Source organism: Aphidius gifuensis, linkage group LG2 (assembly GCF_014905175.1).
Source record: "Aphidius gifuensis isolate YNYX2018 linkage group LG2, ASM1490517v1, whole genome shotgun sequence".
Lineage (NCBI taxonomy): Eukaryota > Metazoa > Arthropoda > Insecta > Hymenoptera > Braconidae > Aphidius > Aphidius gifuensis.
This window is the reverse complement of record NC_057789.1, coordinates 24,317,509-24,338,818: the sequence shown is the minus strand read 5'-3', so window position 1 is coordinate 24,338,818 and position 21,310 is coordinate 24,317,509. Positions and strand designations below refer to the sequence as shown.

The window sequence follows — 21,310 nt, the reverse complement described above, 5'->3', positions numbered from 1 at the left end:
ATTAAAATTAATTATTATTCAAGTTATTAGCGTATTGCATCATCAAAAAAAAAAAAATTAATTAAAAATCAATAAGTATTTCAAAAAAATACAAATAAAAATTGTAAATTTTCTGTTAAATTTGAAGTTTACTTATAAATTTAAAAAAAAAAAAAAATTGCAATTTGTTTTTTTTTTTTTTTTAAATTTCTGGTACTGTTAAAATCGTGACTGGTAAAGTTGTCTGGTTGGTGGCGACTCTACCAGACTCTCTGATCATTCAGCGGCGACTAGGCGTTGCGGATTATGATAAAGCAGTAGTGGGAAAGAGGATACTGAATATAAAAAAAAAAAAAAAACATGGATAAGCGGCATGAGAAAGACAGAGTAACCATCTAAAGAGCCTTACTCTTTCTAAGCTTGAGTTTTGCGCGGGTAAGGGGTCAATATACAATCATACAAAAAAAAAAAACCCAAGGGTAAGAGGGGAAATACCCGACAAGCATCAACAATCTATATACAACACAAGAAGAAAAGAAAAAAAAAATAAAAGTGGGGGGGGATATTTGCAGCGCCGCGGCGACGATACCGCGTCAGGAAGAGAGCACGAAGAGGAACAGGCAGTTGCGCGTCGTACGGATATCCAAAAAGGCTGTAAAGTACGAATTAAAATGTACTATTATTTATTTATTTTTTAATTAATATTAAATTATAATTACCATTAATAATATATTTATTTTTAATTTAAGTGTATTATTATTATTATAATCCAAAGATTACATTTAATTTTTTATTTTTTTTATCATCAAAGTTCGCGTTGGGTGTGACGGTGAAATATACAGTGTGTAATCCCGCGTTTTTTTTTTTTTTTTTTTTCTCTTTTTATTTCAACTACTATTTTTTCCATCGACCATCTCTTCTCCTTCCCTTCTGGTGCTTGTGTTTTTTTTTTTTTTATCTCTGTCTTACTCATTTTTTTTTTTTTTTCCTTCTGTCTCTTTCTGCTTTTTTTCTCTTTATCATTGTTTGTTTTTTTTTTTAAATATTGTTATTGTTATTTTACAATATTAATTCATAATAGAGTTGTGATTTAATCAGTGTATAAATTAATGATTTATCAGTGTGTACATAACAATGATTATTAAATATTTATTTATTTCTATAGAAAAATGTTTTCATGTTAATTTCGATTTTCCATCTTTGGTGTACCGTTCTCCTGTTTAATTTATAATAATAATTATTGTTTTTTTTTTTTTAAAAAAATGAATTCACATTATGATGATGGGATTGATAATAATCCTGTTGTTTCTTTTAAAATTACCTCATGTGTGACGGTGACGATGAATTTAAGTTGATACGATGCTGCAAGACGGAGCAATGTAATCCAATGTACAGTGTCTTTTTTTTAATTTTTTTTTATACATTTTTTTAAAGCATTATTATATCCTATATATAATTTTTTTTTCGTATCTCTTTGTGTATATGTGTGTGTTATAAAAGCAGTGGGATTTAACGACAAAGACAGTTTTATACGGGTGGGAGTGACGCGAATCGAAATTTCGCCGTAAAATAGAAACAATAATAAAAAAAATAAATATAAAATTCAAAAAATAATCATAAATTAATAAATAATAATAATCAATTATTTAAGTTAACCAAATAAGGATATTTAACATTGCAATTTGTTTACGAAAAATAATATTTTACATCTTTTTTTTTTTTCTTCTTTTTTCGCCGCCATTTCTACGAGTCACACAGCAACAGCGCCTTGAGGGGTTTTAACAAAAAAAAAAAAAAAAAAAATTAAATAGTGTATTTGTGTGTGTTTATACATATTAAAAATAGAATATATATATATTAAATAAATTTTCCAGTACATTGTGAATTTTAATAGTGGTCAATAAGCACTGTTTTTCATAGCTTTGTTTGTGTCTGATAATAATTTTAATACGTGTGTGTATATTAATTATTTTTGTGTGTATTTGGCATTGTAATTGTATGTGAAAATTGTCTGTCGCCATCTCGGCTAACATCGTCGGCATGTAGTAGCTTTTATTTCGTCTTAAAAATTTTTAGTTGGACACGTGGAAGTTACTTTTTGTTTAAACAACCATTTTTTTTTTTTTCATTTGTTGTCGGTTTATTTTTAGCTATTAATCATTATCAATAAATGATTAACTGTGTTGGGAAAAAGGAAAAGACACAAATAAATATAATTTAAAAACAAAATTTTATAATAATAATAATATTGTAAAATAATAATAATAATAATAACGTTATTTTCTCACGCGTTATTATGCAACGGTGCAATGTCCTCGTGTATTTAAAAATTGTTATTAATAATTTAATTGTAAATATATATATTTTTTTTTTGAGTAATTATTAAACAGTGTTTAAAAATAATAATAAATTTTTTTTTTTTCATTTAAATTTATGTGTGTCTGTGAGTCTTTGTTTGCATGCGAGATTTTTTTCTTTTTTTTTTTTTTTTTTTCTTGGTTTAATTTATCAGTAATGTAGAGAGATCACGTGGTGATAAATTGAATTTTTTTAATTTAAATTATTTTTATTAATCACGTGTATTTTTCTATAATAATTTTGTAATTTTTAATTATTGTTATTAACCGGTGACGCCCTCAAAATATTTAATTTTATTTCTCAATAATTTTACTCATATCGTCATTTTTTTTTTTTTTTTGGATACTATTTTATCGTCAAGTGTCTTTGATATATACTATTTTTTAATATTTTTTTTATTTTTATATATCTTATCATACACGTATACCTAGTGATTATAAAAAAATTTAATAAATATATTTTCTATTTACAGAATTTTTGGAGTTAAACGAAAATAATAATCAATTCGAAATTGTGGCTAAAAAATTTTGGAATTTAATATTGATAAAAGAGAAAAAAACAACTAAAATATTTATGTAAGTTATTATTAAATGTAATTATAATATTTGTTGTGAATAATTTTAATTAATATTTATTATTTTTTGTAGGATTCAAGATAATTAAAATGGTTTTATTAATGCTCATTCAGCCAATTGATACAACTTGAAACAATGATGATAATAAAATGACGACTGTATCATATGAATAATTAAAGTATGATAAGTCGATAAGATTAAGCTAAGATTTGTGTGTTTAAAAAAAGAAAATTTAAATAAGTGAAACAAGTGAAACAAAAAAAAAAAAATTAAAGCTTAAAAAGTGAATATAATATCGAAAAAAAATTTAGTGAATAATTGAATAATAATTGAATTAAAAAGTATACGAAATAATTAAATAAATTAATAATTAATTGAGAAAAAAATACGTTATTGAAAATCAGTGATGGATGAATGGGAGTAAGCACGGCGCCTGAACAGCACAGGCGCGGGTTTACGTGCCGGTGGGAGCCTCTGGATGTCGAGGCAGTGGCACCAGCTACGTCAGTGGCAGTGATGGCACCTGCTCTGACGGAAAGTGGTCCTCAAAAGCCTGATAATTTATTATCACCATTACCGTCTAGTGGTTTTTTAACCAAGGAACAGGCTGCGCAGGTAAATATTTATTATTAAAAATTAAAATAATATCTATTATATAAATTACAAAAAGAATAAAAAAAAAACAAATTGAACAAAAAAAAAAAAAACAAAACAAATAATTCATAATCAACAGGTCTGCCATAATCGTGAGGTCCTGGCAAAGTTTGTTGTATCAGCAAACGTTCAACCAACAAAAATTGATGAACATTGCCTGCGCGGTATATCAAAAGACCTCATACGTGATGTCATCAATTCAAAATATGTTAATGGTCTCGATAGTCTGTCAAAACTCGCGAACGATAGTGATTTGATCGCGAGTAAATTGACAGAAGTCGAGACAGGAAACTTGGAAGACGAGGAGGAATCAGGTGATATTGAAGACGATTACGCTAAACAACAACTACAACAACAAACACAACATCAACAACAATTAGATAAACAAGAAGAAGAAGATAATAATATTGTTAAATTAGAAAAAGAAAATATTATAAATAATCAAATATATATTAATAACAACAGTACAAATAATCAACAACAACAACAAGAATTAGAAAATAATATAAATAATTTAAAGCATTCGTTATTTTTAACGGATTGCAATATAATTGATGAGAGTGACGCTATAATGAGCGAACCATCTGCGTGTGATAATAACGACGAGATGGGATTTATAAAAACAAATGATGATGTCATACCAATGATACCAATCATTGGTAATGATGATTTATCAGATAATAAAAATCTCATTGATGATGTTAAAAATATAATGGAATTAACAAATGATTTATCAACAAATGTTGTTGGTGATATTACAAGTAATGTTGATGATATATTACAAGTATTTAAATCAATGGAAGAAAATGTTGATAATAATATTGTTGATACAAATAATGTTAATGATATTACAAATGATACAACAAATATATTTTCAATAAATGAAGGTTTTACATCATTTGATGAACGTGTATTTAATGATGTTGATGATAATATTGATATTGGTGATGTTATTGATCAACAACAACAACATGAACATGAACAACATCAACAACAACAACAACAACAATATGAACAACAACAACAGCAACAACAACATCTGCATTTACAACAATTACAACAATTACAATTAGAGCTACAATTGAGTGATGAAAATTTACGTATACAACAATTACAAGTTGATGAACAACAATATAATAATGAACGTAAATGTGAATTTTTATTAAGACGTTTACGTAAAATACAAGCTAAAATTATTGGACGTCATGTTGCTGAAGAGTGTCATGGTGTACTTGAAATATCTCATAATAGTGTTAAAAATTATTTACTTCAAGAAATAGCAAATATAAGTGGTTCAAATATAACACAAACTGCTATTAAATTACCAGATATTGGTGGTAATATTAATACATTTTTACAAAAAATTGAAAAATCATGTTTAGCACAAAGTAATAGTGTTAGTCGTCAACGTCCATCATATCGTTATTTTGGTGCTGGTTCACGTGATAATATAACAAGTGGTAATAATACAAATAATAATCGTCATCAAGTATTTGGTGCAGCACAAGTTAAAATTGATGGTGATGAAGTTGAAAATATTGCTGGTTCATTGGCAATGCAACTTCATACTGTTGAAACTAAAATTGATTCTGATTGTACTGCATCAAGTAGTGGTGGTGAAAGTTGTGATGAGATGGAAACATATAATAATTTACAACAACAACAATTACCAATGTAAGTTTTAATCAATTTTTTTCTTAAAATATTACATAATAAAACATCCAAACAGTCAATCGATTTTATTATCATGTTTTTTCATACAAATATTGCATCATCTTTTTGATGACTAACCCTTTTGCATAATAATATTCATCATATGGTTCATCAACATGACCAATAATTATTTTAACTTAAATTTTAAATATAAAACTATTCATTATAATTAATTCATTAATCTAATAATAAAATTTACTAATTTTTTTTCATCATTAATAACTTGTTAACCTTTGGATTTAATATTTTATCTTTAACATTATTATTATTATTTTATATATATAAAACATCTCAACACATTCTCAAGTACATGAAATAGTATAGTCTATTTACAACTTCCGTATTATCGATTTGCTGGTTGTACTAAATATAATAAAATTACATTAACTATTTAAATAACACCCCCTTGATACAAAAATAAAACAAATAAATAACAATTGAAAATAAAATATTATTAGTTCAATTGTTTTATTAATTTATAATTGTTTCATTTTATTATTATTTTTTTTTTATTTAAAACAAATTAATATGTATTTGAAATTTTATTAACAACAATTATAATTTATGATTAATTAGTACAAAACGTGCAGCATGGAAATATGCCCAAGATCGTGCTGGTATTGCAGCAAGATGGACATGGCTACAGGCGCAAATAACAGATTTAGAATTTCGAATACGTCATCATAATGAGTTTCAACGTCAAATAAGATCAACAAAGGGACATGTTGTATTGAAAAATGTAGAATCAATTAATGGCTATAGTGGCTCATTGCCTGGTTCAACGCCAACACCATCACCATCATCATCATCGACAACAACAACTTTAAATGAGGATGATACATCAACAGCATCATCATCATCATCATGCTGTAGAACACGTCCATTTGTATGGGAGCTATATAAAAAAAGAAAATTAATACGTGTTGATGGTTTACATGAATATTCAAAACGTGCTGCAAAACCATCAAATATTAGATGTAATTGTGATCATGTATTACCATCATGTGCATTATGTACTGGTAGAATTGATCCAACACAACCACAAGAATCACATGAACAATTATCACTTGCTGATAAAATAGCACTTGTTGATACAAGTTATCATCCTGTATTATCATTTACAGATGAAATATCACATTGTACACATTTTAATTCAATTATGAAATCATCTGATTGGCAACAAAGAACATTACGTGGTTCAAATAATAATAATAGTAATAGATTATCTAGAAATAATAAGGATAAAGATACAATTGATAATAATAATAGACGTAGTAATAAAATTAAATTATCTGATGGTCGTAGTAATAAGTATACAACATTATCATCAACATCAACATTAACGCCAACAACACCAACAGCACTAGCAACAACAACAACAACATTATTAACAACACCAATATCAACAGCAACAACAACCACACCATCATCATTAGCGTTAACATCATCATCATCACGTATTAAAAAATCATCATTATTAACAGCTAGAATAACAAGAAAAGATAAAGGAAAAAAAGATTCAAGTACACGTAGAAATATTATTGGTAAAAGAAAAATAAAAACACATTTAAATGATTATTATGATGATGATGCAAGTATATATTCAAGTTCAAGTAAACATTCATCACCTGTATCATCACCATTACCAATAATGAATTCTGTAACAATACCATTAACACATATAACATCAACAGCAATAACAACGATAACAACACAATCAACAACAACAACAACACCAATAACAACGAATACTGATAGGCATACTAAAGAAAAAACAACAAATTCACATAAAAGATTAAGACGTGGTTCTTATGATATTGATAATATTGTTATACCATATAGTGTTGCTGCATCAGCTAAACCAGAAAAATTACAATACAAAGAAATATTAACACCAAAGTGGAGATTATGTGGTGATATGATTAAACAAGATTTAAAAAATGGTATTTTACATAGGCCTAGTCAAGATAGTGATTCAGAAGATGTATCAGAAGAGACAATTGCCTTGAGACATGAAAGAAGTGAAAGAGAAGAAAATAAACGTTTTATGAATTATATTAATAGGCTACCACAAGGTAGACTACGTCATCCACGAAGAGCTGATAGTAGAGCTGATAGTGGTGCAAATACACCAGGTAATATTTCTTATTATTTACATTTGATACTTTCTTTTTTTTATTCCAATTTTTTAAGCTCAAAATAATGACAATTAATTTATATTTTTGTAGATCCAATGTCACCGCAAACTGGTGATTTTGGTGGTGATGTAACATCACCACCAGCAACACCATCTTGTATACAAGAAACAGAACAAAATAATATTATTGATGTACATAAAAATTCATCATTACAATATGCTGTAAGACGTCGTACATATTCATCATCAATGAGAATACGTGATGAAAATATAAATTCAATTGCTGATGATGAACATGAAGTTTTACCATATGATCCAAGATTATTTCCATTGACTGAAGACATTTATGATAAAATGTTACAAGTTATGCCAGATGGACATTGGCAAACATCAGATGAAACATTATGTTTACCTGAAGAAGAAAAACCCGATGATGTAAGTAAATATTTAATTTAAAAAGAAATAATATAATTAATATTTATTTTTAATTAATCAAGGAGGCAGAAATTGATTCACATGAATCAGATACAACTGAATCAGCATATTTTGATGCTGAAGGTGATGCTGAAGATCCAAATGATCCAGAATGGACTGTGGGTGATGACAGGGATGCTGAAAAAGAAAGAATACGTCCGACAGCTAAAAGATAGGAAATATTTATTCAAATTATTTCTTATCATAAGCTGTTGTGTCGTACTCCTTTCCCTTTTTTTTTTTTTTTTTTTTCATATTTTACTTTTTACTTTCCTTACTATTATCATTATTGTTTTTTCTTTTTTTAAATTTTTTAAAATACCTGTCAATTGTTATTAAAGAAAAAAAAAATTGTGTCGATTATGTGACATGCACCTTAAGTTAATAGTATTACGATTCTGTAAAGTGTATTATAAATATAAATTTTATAACTTCATTTAATCGCTTATAAATTAATAAGAGAAAAAAAACATGAAAAATTAAAAAAAAAAAAAAAAAAAAAACAAAATTTACAATACAATAGAATGATAAGAAACAAAAAACAAAAAAACATAAAAAAAAAATACTAAATAACGAAAAAAAATTATTATTATTAAACCTCAGTTGCTTAGATACGTGATTTAGATGAATAAATAAAAAAAAAAACAAAAATTAATTATAAATATTAGGCTTAAGGTTCAAATGAAAATGAAAAAAAAAAAAAACATTGATAAACAAAAGAAAAGTTTTACTTAATCAGGGAAGTTATTAAATTATTTTAATCAATTATATGCTTTTCTTTTTTTTTTTTTCTCTAATTTAAAATTTAATCGTTAAAAAATTTGGTTCCTTTGTTGGATACTATAAACATTGTACACTTCCATACGTCATATTTTAGTTTTTATATTTGTAGAAATATTTTTTTTTGTTTAACAAAAAAAATAATAGTCATCTCTTATATTTGTTTTTATTGTTTTCCTTCTTTTTTTTTTCACCTAGCTTTATTTAAATCTACTGGTAGATGATTCAATCACACTTTAATTAAATAAAACAACCGCGATTTCGAATCTCAATGAAAATTGGCTTTTTGTACATAATTTAAAAAAAAATAATAATAAACAAAATCAATGAAATGTATTTATACTTTGGAGAATTCAGAAGTCTAGAATAAAAAAAACAAAAAAGTGCCAAGTTTAAAGTTATTTATCTAATTTTTTTTTTTAATAAAAATACATCTACCTCAAAAAATCTTCTCCAGTTTTTCTAATAACCAAACAAGCATAAAATTAATCACAAAAAAAAAGAAACCAATTCAAATTTAAATATAAAAAAAAATGTTTATTTCAAAAAATTAATAATAAAAGTAATGATAAATGAAGATGACATATAAAATAATCAAGATGTTCCAAAGTACATTGGTGTAACTTCAAGACTTTTTAAATCAATCAAAACAGCAGTATTTGTTGTTGAAAATTTTGGAATGCAAATGATCCTAACAGTTTGTCCATCTTCACCTGGAATTAATAACAATTGTGTTACATAAAAAAACTGTTATAATAAACAGAAAAATTAACTTTACCTTTCCATAATTTTGTATCAAATTTATCAGCATTTCCAACAAAATAAATATCTGGACATTCTTGCATAATAAAAAGATCATTTCCATTGTATGGATATGATGGAAGTGTATCTGGTGCTGTTGGACAATACTGACGCCATTCAAGTGTTTTTTCCATCCATTCAATAGTTGATGTTGATTTATCACCAGTAACTTTAATAATATCATCAATTGGTTGTCCACTTGTACCAGCAATAATACGATTACCAATATTACCAATCCATGGATTACCAACACCCTTATAATTATCATATTTATAACTATTTTTAAGTACAAAACGATGAATTGGTCGTTGTGGTAACATTAAATTTGTTGGATCATGTTCACCAGGCATTAATATTACTGATGAATAATCCAACAATTCACTTAATAATTTATCTAGTTTTTTAATTGCTGATGATATTTCTTGTGTGTCTTGTGTTTTAATTGCTTTGGAGCTCATTAAACCTTGTATATTATCATGATCAGATGAAGAACTTTTAACACTATTACCAGCAATTAAAATATTTACAATTGATGATACATCTTGTTGGGTATTGGTGGTACCAGCCATTCCAGTTATCCATTCAATTAATAAATCAAGTAACATTGGATTGTTTGATTTATTTGCTAAATCAAGACCAGATAATAATAATAATTTACCATCAGATACTGGTGTTGTTGGTGTTGGTTTTTTAGTTGGACAACCTGGAAAACACCAATCTTCAACTTCAAATGTACCATCATCAAGTTTTTTACCAAGTAAACCACAAACAACACCAGTTACAACTTTTTTTAAATCAACATTATCACCAATGATTTTTATTCTCAACATTTCATCTTCTAAATATGCTGTATCTTTATCACTACAATAATCTTCATGTTTTTCTGAACGATCACTTGTTTCTTGAGTATCTTCACTTAGCTCACGTAAAATTGATGGTTTCCAAATTTGATGCTTGAATAATGTACCAATAATAATACATTTTTCATTGTCATAATTTTCTAATTCAGCTAGTGTTACTATTTTTACATCATCACCTGTTGATACATAATAATAATTAATTGTTGAATGTAGGTTAGAAGAAAAAATTTGTTATATTTACCCCAAATTTTTGTGGCTTTTGGTATTATTAATTTTTTTAATTCTTCAAGACGACAAAGATAAACATGATAAAATTGTTTTGAAAAATCTTTTGTTGGTTGAGTAAATCTTGTATCAAAACCTTCAAATTTTGCTGTTTTTCTTTCAAATATTGGTGGCTCGTTGTTTTCATTTTTTAATGATTGCTCATTTGAATCTTGTTCCTTGACCATTTTTTATTGTATTTTAATAACTATATGAATAATTGTTGATTGTTGTTTGCAATTTGTTTGTTGAAAAATAAAAATATTATGAGTAATTGAGTATCAAGATCATCAACAACACATGCAATACATACACACAGACACACACACAGAAAAAAAAAAGCTATTAATTGGCGGGAAATTGGCGTTTTTGTTGATTGGTAAGGTAGAAAATATCTTGTTTTTTGTTGGGCACCATTACACATTGCACAACGCATGCGTGATTTTCATGATTTAGATTTCTTTTTTATACTGACCAAATGACCACTATCGGAATTTGTCATTTGTCATTTACGTTTATTCAGAGTGATTTAGTTATTGATTATTAAATTACGGATCGATCACTACAAGGATGAAGAAGTTCACCTATATTACGATTTTTATAATTATTGCAGCTATCTTAATTATTTTTCCCATTGGGGTGAGTTAGAATTATTTGAAAATTTAATTATCAAACTGATTGTGCATATAGTTTATCTTTAAAAAAAATATAAAGGGTATAATAATTAGATGTATACATTTTTTATGCAGTCAAAATAGAAATTATTTTGGCATCATGTCAAGTGCATGTATTGAAGCTAAATAGAAATTACTTGAATAATATAAATTTCGATAAACAGTCTAGCAATACCTCGACAAGGATTTTCACGTGAAATTTCAAGATACTAAAGTGCATATATATTTAATATTTAAAAAAAATAAAAAGGTATAATAATTAGATGCATAAAATGTGTATCGAGTCGAAATAGAAATTCTTTAAGCATCATCTCAATTAGTGCATGTATTGAAGCTAAATAAAAGTTACTTGTATAATAAATTTCGGTGCAGCGTCTTGCAATACCTTGACAAGGATTTTCACGTAAAATTTTGAGATGCTGTGATATTTACCATGAAACCAGAGTCGTTTTCTTTTCTGGGTAATTGCCCTCATCTCCTTAATCCTCGAGGTCACAAAAGCTTTCCAATTTTTCCTAGTTTCAGCAAGTTGAACAATGACATTCTTCTTTACCGTTATTTAGAAAAAAAAACCATTAGAATCACAGCATCATAAAATTTCACATGAAAAAACCTGAGTTCAAATCTTTGTCACGCTCGAATTTTTTCGTTCTTTCAAATCAAACAATATATATAGGTACAGATATTTAAAATAATAATAATAATAGATGAATAAACAAAAATATAATTTTTATTTAATTTAACAAAATATTAAATTTTAACAAATTTCATTAAGATTTTTTATTAGTTAGAAATTAAAATTGATAAGTACATAATTATTTCAGGGAGAATCGAAATTTTTGCCAACTCAAACAAATAATTCAGAAACTGAAGACAGCATCGTACAGAAAAATGACATGAATAACCAATCAACAATTGAAAGTAAGTTATATTTATTATTTTAACTTTGATTAATAAGCAAATATTTCTTTCTTCTTATTTTTAATTGTTATAATTGAATGTATGTTTCAGGACTAACATACGAAAAATACTATTGTAATACATCTTCTGTATTTTACATGGAAAATGTTTGTAATCGTTCTACAATTTTGGATATTAATTTGTCTAGCAGAGGTTTAGCATCCCTGCCAATAGAAGTATTGAATAAATTGATGATATCTCTGGATGATTCGGAAGTACGTTCAAAAAAAATGGCCAGCCTGGAGTCTGACCAGCCTTTTAATAGCTTGTCTGAGCTGGAATATTTAGCAATCAGAAACCATAATATATCACATCTTCCACAAGATATATTCAACGGATTGGTACTTCTACATATTTTGGAAATAGATTCAAATGAATTGACCGGTGTGGAGCTTAATACTTTTCATAGCTTATCCAAACTGGAATGTTTAACAATCAGGAACAATAATAATCTAACACATCTTCCACAAGATATTTTTAAAGAATTGACATCTCTAACTATTTTGATATTAGATTTAAACAAACTGACCAGTCTTGAAAATAATATCTTCAATAGCTTGCCTAAACTGGAATATTTATCTATCAGTCGTAATAATTTAACATCTCTTTCACAAGGAATATTCAATGAATTGAAATCTTTAAAGTATTTAAAATTAAATTATAACAAACTATCAAGTCTTAAAAAAAATACTTTTCATGGCTTGTCCAGTCTTACTAGTTTATATATCAGTAATAATAATTTAACATTTCTTCCAAAAGGAATATTTAATGGGTTAGAGTCTCTAGATTTGTTGGATTTATCATCAAATAAACTGACAAGTCTTGATTGTGATATATTTAATAGCTTGTCCAAACTGAAACGTTTATACATAAAAAATAATAACTTAGCATCCCTTCCACAAGGAATATTTAATAATTTAATATCTCTAAACTATTTAAAATTAAATTTTAACAAACTGTCAAGTCTTGAAAATAATACTTTTAATGGCATGTCCAATCTTACTAATTTAGATATCAGTTATAATAATTTAACATTTCTTCCACAAGGAATATTCAATGGATTAGAGTCTCTTAATTGGTTGGATTTATCATCAAATAAACTGACCAGTCTGGAGTTCAATCCTTTTAATAGCTTGTCTAAACTCACTTCTTTATACATAAAAAATAATAACTTAACATCCCTTGAACATGAATTATTTAATGAATTGAAATCTTTAACAGTTTTACATTTGCGATCCAACAAACTGACAAGTCTTCCTTCTAATATTTTCAATAAGTTGATCCATCTTATCGATTTAGATATTGGTAATAATAATTTAACATCTCTTCCACAATATATATTTAGAGAATTGAAATCTCTACGTCGGTTGATATTAGATACAAATAAACTGACCAGTCTAGAACTTAATACCTTTTATGACTTGTACAGCCTTAAAATTTTGTCTATTAGTAATAATAATTTAACATCTCTTCCACAAGGAATAAGAAATGAAGTGGAATCTAATATTTTCGATGACTTGTTCAATCTTAGAGTTTTAGATATTCATAATAATAATTTGACAGATCTTCCAATTGATATTTTCCTTTCAAATACAGATCTGGAATCTTTATGTTTACAATCCAACAATCTCAATAAATTAAAGCCTGAAGTTTTCTATGATTTGATGCAGCTTCGTTTGCTCAATATTGAAGATAATAAATTCAGCCTAACAGACGATGATAAAAAATTAATTATAAAAAATATGCAACAGGAAAATTACAATGAATCTATTTCATATGATATTATTAAAAATAGATCATGCCTTTTGTTTAATAATATTAATTATAAACAATTCAATTACTTTCTTTGAATATTTTTGTACTTTTAATAAAATTATGTTTATCTTTGTCATTTAAAAATTTATGCTTTAAAAATAACCCTATAATTATTCCCTAATTTATTCAGGTCAATTTTCTTTTTTTTTTTTTTTTATGTGGATTCATATTTATATTGACAATAAGGCCTGGAGTTTTTTTTTTTATGATTACGATTACTCATTCAATATAATAATATTTTTTAAAACATATTGACATTATTTAGTGCTGAAAAAATAGCAAAAAGACTCAAAAGTTTAACTTAAACTATTTAACTTGACTTCAACACTTTTATTTATCAAATCATTATTATATAATTAACTGTTTATTTTAATTATAAACAATATTGAAAATTAAATAAAACAAATCGATTTGCATATAGATGTGTGGGTATGTAAAAAAATTTTACTGCATTCATTTTTAATGTTCGAGATGTTAAACTATTATGACTATTATGACTATTAGTAAAGAGAGTATCAAGATCAACCTGCAACACACAGAGAAAAAAAAAAAGCTATGAATTGGCGGGAAATTGGCGTTTTTTGTTAATTGGTAAGGTAGAAAATATCTTGTTTTTTGTTGGGCACCATTACACATTGCACAACGCATGCGTGATTTTCCTGATTTAGATTTCTTTTTTATACTGACCAAGTGACCACTACTGAGATTTGTCATTTGTCATTTACGTTTGTTCAGAGTGATTTAAGAAATAATTATTAAATTACGGATCGATCACTACAAGGATGAAGAAGTTCACCTATATAACGATTTTTATAATTACTGCCGCTGTTTTGGTTATTTGTCCCATTGGGGTGAGTTAAAATTATTTAAAAATTTAATTATCAAACTGATTGTGCATATAGTTTATATTTAAAAAAAATATAAAGGGTATAATAATTAGATGTATAAATTTTTTATGCAGTCGAAATAGAAATTCTTTAGGCATCATGTCAAGTGCATGTATTGAAGCTAAATAGAAATTACTTGAATAATATAAATTTCGGTAAACAGTCTAGCATACCTCGACAAGGATTTTCACGTGAAATTTCAGGATACTGTGATATTAACCATGGAACGTGAGTCTTTTTCCTTTCTAGACATCTGCCTTAATCTTCTTAATCCTCTAGGCTCCATGGCTCATTAATTTTTTCTAGCTTCGACAAGTTAAACACTGACATCCGTCTTTACCATTATTTTACAAAAAACCATGCTCTTCATAGCATCTTGAAATTTTACGTGAAAATCCTGGGTTCAAATCCTTGTCGCGTTTGTATATTTTCATTTATTTTAAATTGAAAAATAATAATAATGAATGAATAAATAAAATATAATTTTTAAAAAATTTTATTAAATTTTATTATGAAAAATAGACAAATTAGAATTTTTTTTAAATATCATAGATGATTATTTCAGGGAGCATCGAATTCGTTGCCAACAAATACGAATAGTTTAGAAGCTGAAGACAATATTGTACCGAATAATGACATGAACAATCAATCAACAAGTCAAAGTACGTTATATTTTTTATTTCAACTTTGATCAATAAGCAAATATTTATTTTTTTTATTTTTAATTGTTATAATTGCATGTATGTTTCAGGACTAACATATAAAACATACTTTTGTAATACAACTTCTGTATTTTATATGGAAAATATTTGTAACAATGCGTCAACCAGAACAATTGATATGTCCAACAGAGCTTTAACATCTCTTCCACAAGGAGTCTTCAATGGATTAGAATTTCTAACTTGTTTAAATTTTTCATCAAACAAATTGACAAGTCTCAAGCCTAATACGTTCAATACTTTGTCTAATCTCATACTTTTATACATAAATAACAATAGTTTAACATCACTCTCACAAGGAGTATTCAATGGACTGGAATCTTTAAATTATTTGAATTTATCATCAAACAAACTGACAAGTATTCGGCCTAATACTTTTAATAACTTGTCCAATCTCAAACATTTGGATATCAGTAAAAATAGCTTAACAAATTTCCCACAAAAAATATTCAATGCATTAGAATCTTTAACTCATTTGTATCTCGATTCAAATAATTTGAACAAACTGGAACTTAACACCTTTAATGGCTTGTCAAATCTAGACTATTTAGATATCAGTAACAATAATTTAACATCACTTCGACAAAAAGTATTCAATGGATTAGAATTGTTGACTGAGTTGTATTTACAATCAAATAAATTAACAATCATCGAGCCCAATACGTTCAATACTTTGTCCGAACTTGAATTTTTAGACATCAGTGATAATAATTTGCAAAATTTTTCATCAAAAGTATTCAATGGATTGGAATCTTTAACTCAATTATATTTAAAATCAAATCAACTGAAAATTATCGAGGCTAATACTTTTAATAAATTGGTTAATCTAGAAGTTTTAGATATTAGCAATAACACGTTGACTTCTCTTCCACAAGAAGTATTTAATGGATTAAAATCTCTAACTTTATTGTCTTTAAATTCAAACAAACTGACAGATCTTGAGCCTAATATTTTTAAAAATTTAATTGATCTTGACTATTTGAATATCGGTGATAACAGTTTAAGATATCTTCCACAAAAACTTTTCAGTGGATTAAAACTTTTACGTTCATTGTATTTAAATTCAAACTTATTGACGAGTCTTCAGTCTGATATTTTTAATAACTTAGCTAATCTTAAATTATTAGATATCAGTAATAACAGCTTGACAGATCTTCCACCTAATATTTTTAATAAAAATAAAAAACTTGAATTATTGTGTTTACAATCAAACGAGCTCGATGAGTTTGATTCTAATGTTTTTGCCAATTTGAAAAAGCTATGTTTGCTTAATGTTGAAAATAATGAATTTATTCTAACGGAAAATGATAAAATGTTTGTAATGGAAAATGTGGATCAAGGAGCATTCATCGGATCTACTCCATATGATATTATTATAAAAAACGAAACTTGTATTTGAAAATGAGGTGAATGAGACGCATATATTTTTGAATTTCTAATAATTCAGAGAAAAAAAAATATGTAATGAAGAAAAGTCATGTTTATTGTAATGATTAAAATGTAATTTTCTATAAAAAAAAATCATCATAAGTTGATCTACCTTGGATTTTAGATATTCATAATAATAATTTGACAGATCTTCCAATTGATATTTTTAATGTAAATCTATTTCTGTATTCTTTATGTTTACAATCAACCAATTGCACTAAATTAAAGCCTGAAGTTTTCTTTGATATGTTGGTTCTTTGGCTGCTCAATATTGAAGATAATAAATTTAGTCTAAAAGACGATGATGAAAAATTAATATTAAAAAATATGAAACTGACAAATTACGATGAATCTATTTCATATGATATGATTAAAAATGAACCGTCCCTTTTGTTTGGTAATTATTATAATTATTAACAATTCAATTACTTTCTTCAAATATTTTTGTACCTTGATTAAAAATTATGTTCATCTTTGTCATTTAAAAATTATTCAAATAAAATTTATGCTTTAAAAATAACTCTATAATTATTGTCTAATTTATTAAAATTTTTATTTATTTCCAATTTATCCTTCCAGGTTAATTTTCTTACATATTTTTTTACATATATGTAAAAAATTTATATGGACAATATATTTTAAAAATAAAAATAATTAGTTAATTAATATTATTATCTTTTTTTTTCCAGCAGAATTGAAAAAAGAATATTTCGCGTCATTTCATGAATGAAGTCTTAATCTTGCCCAGACTATATCTATGAAATTTCGAGAGATATACTGTTTCCAATGCTGCTGAAGTGGTAATAAAGTATCAATCATCGGTTAATTGATTAAACAATCATTGCTACAATATTTTCATACTTACTAGAAATGTATTAGAAAGAGCACCAAAATCATGTGACTAATGGAAATCTAGGGCTGTATATTAAAATTCTCACCAGAGACTACCATAAAATACATCAAAATATATTGTGTTGGCGTCAATGAATTCAGCATTTAAATTCGAAAAAGCAACATGCAAGAACTTGTATATAAATTAATTTGAGTCGAGATAACAATGAAACACCAATAGAGATATTCAAAGACAAATATTAATTTAATGTTTATAAATTGCAGGTATATTATGAATATATATCATTTGATAAAATTGAAGCTAATTCAGATTATAATCGAGATGATAAAAATTCTGAGAGGCCATTAAATATATCCTTTGATAAATTGGTCAATTCATTCTCACTGATATCAAGTTGTGATAAAACAATTGAAAATACGAAACTTACGGTTTGGTAGTCCATTAGAAGTTAAATTGAGAATACGAAGACTTTGTAAACCATTAAAAATATCTTTTGATAAAGTTTTCAGTTTGTTATTGCTAAGATAAAGTTTCTGAAGTTGTGATAAACCAACGAAACAACCTGCCTCAAGATTTTGCAGTTTGTTTGATTCCAAATGAAGTATTTGCAGATTTCCGAGACTACTGAATACACCGTTGGATAATGTTGTCAGACTGTTATTTTTGATACTAAGCCATTTAAGATGTGATAAACCATCAAAACAACCTGACTCGAGATTTTGTAGTTGGTTTGATTCCAAACCTATTTTCTCAAGATTTTCCAGACCATCAAATACACCTTTGGGTAATGTTGTCAGATTGTTGTTTTTGATACTAAGCAGCTTAAGTTTTGATAAACCATTCAAACAACCTAACTCAAGATTGTCTAGTTTATTTGATATCAAATGTAGTCTCCTAAGATTTTCAAGACCATTGAATACACCTTTGGATAATGTTGTCAGACTGTTGTTTTTAAAACTGAGCCTCTCAAGATTTGATAAACCATCAAAACAACCTGACTCGAGATTTTGTAATTTGTTTGATTCCAAATGTAGTCTCCTAAGATTTTCAAGACCAATAAATACACATTTGGGTAATGTTGTCAGATTATTGTTTTTGATACTAATCAGTATAAGTTTTGTTAGACCATTGAAAAAACCTAACTCGAGATTTTGTAGTTTGTTTGAATCTAAATCTACCCTCTTGAGATTTTCAAGAACACAAAACACATCTTTGGATAATATTGTCAGACTGTTGTGTTCGACACTGACCCATTTGAGATGTGATAAACCATCGAAACAACCTGACTCAAGAATTTGTAGTTTGTTTGAATTTAAATTTAGTGTCTCAAGATTTTCAAGACCATCAAATACACCTTTGGATAATGTTGTCAGATTGTTATTTTCGGCACTGAGCCATTCAAGTTGTGATAAACGAACGAAACAACCTGCCTCAAGATTTTGCAGTTTGTTTGATCCTAAATCTAGTATTTCAAGATTTTCAAGACCACAAAATACATCTTTGGATAATGTTGTCAGACCGTTATTTTTGACACTGAGCCATTCAAGATGTAATAAACCATCGAAACAACCTGACTCAAGATTGTCTAGTTTATTTGAATCCAAATAGAGTCTCTGAAGATTTTTAAGATCATTGAATACACCTTTGGATAATGTTGCTAGTCTGTTCTTGCTGATATTAAGATTGTTCAGTTTGTTTGAACATAAATTAAGATAACGAAGCTCTTTTAAATTCTTGAATATATCTTTCGGTAAAGTTGTAATATTGTTACCACTGATATCAAGATCATTTAGACTCAATAAATCATCAAAAATACCTGGCTCAAGGTACTTCAGTTCGTTTGAATTCAAACGGAGGACACATAGATCTTGTAGACCATTAAATATATCTTTCGATAATGCTGTCAGTTTGTTTTTGCTGAGATCAAGTTCTTTGAGTTGTAATAAATCATAAAAAATACTTGGCTCTAGATATTCCAGTCCGTTGGACTCTATTATCAACGTACGAAGATCATCCAGAGGTTTAAAGATATCTTTTGGTAGTGTCGACAGCTTGTTACCACTTATATTTAATTTCTCAAGTTGAAGATCCTCGAGGCCATGAAATAAATCTCTTGGAAGAATAGTTAATGCTTTATCACTAATGTCTATTTCATCTTTTTCAGCATTATTACACAGCAACTCACAAATTTCTTGATTATAATAAGGTGACTCTCGGTTACAAAAGTATTTATTATGACTTTTAATAGTTGAAGTTGAAATATTTGTATCCATAACTAAAACATAAATAAATATTTGAAAATTTTATATTTGAGTTTTAATACCAGAAAATTATACTGAATAAGAAGATGCTGATTGTTAAAGTCATACGTATGATGTCAGTGTCCATTCGTGATTTCAACGTTATTTTAAATAAATAATAAATAAATTTACTCACTTGAAATTTTTTTGATATATCAATATAGATGTATTGTTCAGCTCTGATAGTAAGTACACTTCTCAACGTCTGTTGGGTACTTGTTGATTGAAATGATTAGACAATATGACAATATTTGAAAACTTGAAAAATAAATCAAAAATGAATCATCATTATTATTTTTGTAAGCTGATAACAAATACATATATTACATTGTCTAAAATTAGTTTATGACAGTATAATTATTAACAAATATTATGGGATTAATAATGAAGTATATTTAAATAATTGATGTATTAAAATTTATGTATGTTAATGTTTTTTTTTTTTTTAAATGAGTCTTCAAAGATAAAATAATAATATTATTATTTTAAAAAAAATATATTCAACTTTATTTTGGTTTTTTTTTTATTTTTGATAAGATTTATCGTGACTAATCTTATGACAAAACAACCGTGTTTGCTATGAATGACAAAAAAAAAGGTTATTTTCTTGATAAAGGAAAAAAAAAACATGATGATAATTTTTTTTTTATACTAAAATATTGTGAGCATGAAAAATATATTTTTAATAGATCCACGAGAATGTAAAATACAATATGAATAATTTTAATTTACGAATATACTATTGATGTAATTTGAAATTGAAATTATTGGATGATTTTTCACTTACCTCAAGATTTCCTTATCGTAAAAGTGATAAGTGAGTCCAGCCAAGACCTCGTAATAACAGGCACTTTTTGAATTTATAATATATAAAAATAATTTTCTTGGATTGCAACAGGTGATGAAACTTTTTTTTTTAATTTCGTGTGCCTTATTGATTAATAATTTTTGGTGAGAACAGAGCTAACGCGTATACTTCAACGAATAATTCGTGAGTAAGTGGTACGGCATTCAAGAAGGCTATCGAAACACTAATATTTCTAGCATTAGCTGGACACTTGTATAACGCATGCGTAGTT

At 26.6% G+C, this 21,310-nt stretch overlaps 4 protein-coding genes across 7 annotated transcripts; 2 read left to right on the top strand and 2 right to left on the bottom strand.

The window, feature by feature from the left end:
- The first annotated feature begins 545 nt into the window (after positions 1 to 545).
- Positions 546 to 8,953, top strand: LOC122849541 (KAT8 regulatory NSL complex subunit 1). 4 transcript variants are annotated; one of them, XM_044148270.1, is made up of 7 exons: positions 546 to 652; positions 2,810 to 2,912; positions 2,985 to 3,527; positions 3,646 to 5,240; positions 5,856 to 7,414; positions 7,508 to 7,851; positions 7,914 to 8,953. In XM_044148270.1, exons 3-7 carry the CDS (start codon positions 3,327 to 3,329, stop codon positions 8,064 to 8,066), a joined length of 3,852 nt encoding a protein of 1,283 aa, XP_044004205.1. In that variant the 5' UTR covers positions 546 to 652; positions 2,810 to 2,912; positions 2,985 to 3,326; the 3' UTR covers positions 8,067 to 8,953. The 4 variants fall into 4 exon arrangements, with proteins under 4 accessions (XP_044004205.1, XP_044004206.1, XP_044004207.1 ...); XM_044148271.1 differs by having other exon boundaries at positions 554 to 638; XM_044148272.1 differs by lacking the exon at positions 546 to 652 and adding an exon at positions 836 to 1,368.
- Positions 8,954 to 9,211: 258 nt separating this feature from the next.
- LOC122849577 (DNA polymerase delta subunit 2-like) lies at positions 9,212 to 10,899 on the bottom strand. The gene is made up of 3 exons (XM_044148337.1): positions 10,573 to 10,899; positions 9,449 to 10,507; positions 9,212 to 9,383 (listed from the first exon to the last, which is right to left on the bottom strand). Exons 1-3 carry the CDS (start codon positions 10,781 to 10,783, stop codon positions 9,265 to 9,267), a joined length of 1,389 nt encoding a protein of 462 aa, XP_044004272.1. The 5' UTR covers positions 10,784 to 10,899; the 3' UTR covers positions 9,212 to 9,264.
- A 1,266-nt stretch (positions 10,900 to 12,165) lies between these two features.
- On the top strand, positions 12,166 to 17,662 carry LOC122850630 (leucine-rich repeat-containing protein 15-like). Its single transcript, XM_044149762.1, has 4 exons — positions 12,166 to 12,190; positions 12,281 to 12,958; positions 16,193 to 16,783; positions 17,658 to 17,662. The coding sequence occupies exons 1-4, from the start codon at positions 12,166 to 12,168 to the stop codon at positions 17,660 to 17,662; spliced, it is 1,299 nt and encodes a 432-aa protein (XP_044005697.1).
- Positions 17,663 to 18,241: 579 nt separating this feature from the next.
- On the bottom strand, positions 18,242 to 20,319 carry LOC122850629 (insulin-like growth factor-binding protein complex acid labile subunit). Its single transcript, XM_044149761.1, has 3 exons — positions 20,301 to 20,319; positions 18,359 to 20,206; positions 18,242 to 18,264 (listed from the first exon to the last, which is right to left on the bottom strand). Exons 1-3 carry the CDS (start codon positions 20,317 to 20,319, stop codon positions 18,242 to 18,244), a joined length of 1,890 nt encoding a protein of 629 aa, XP_044005696.1.
- Between the last annotated feature and the right edge of the window lie 991 nt (positions 20,320 to 21,310).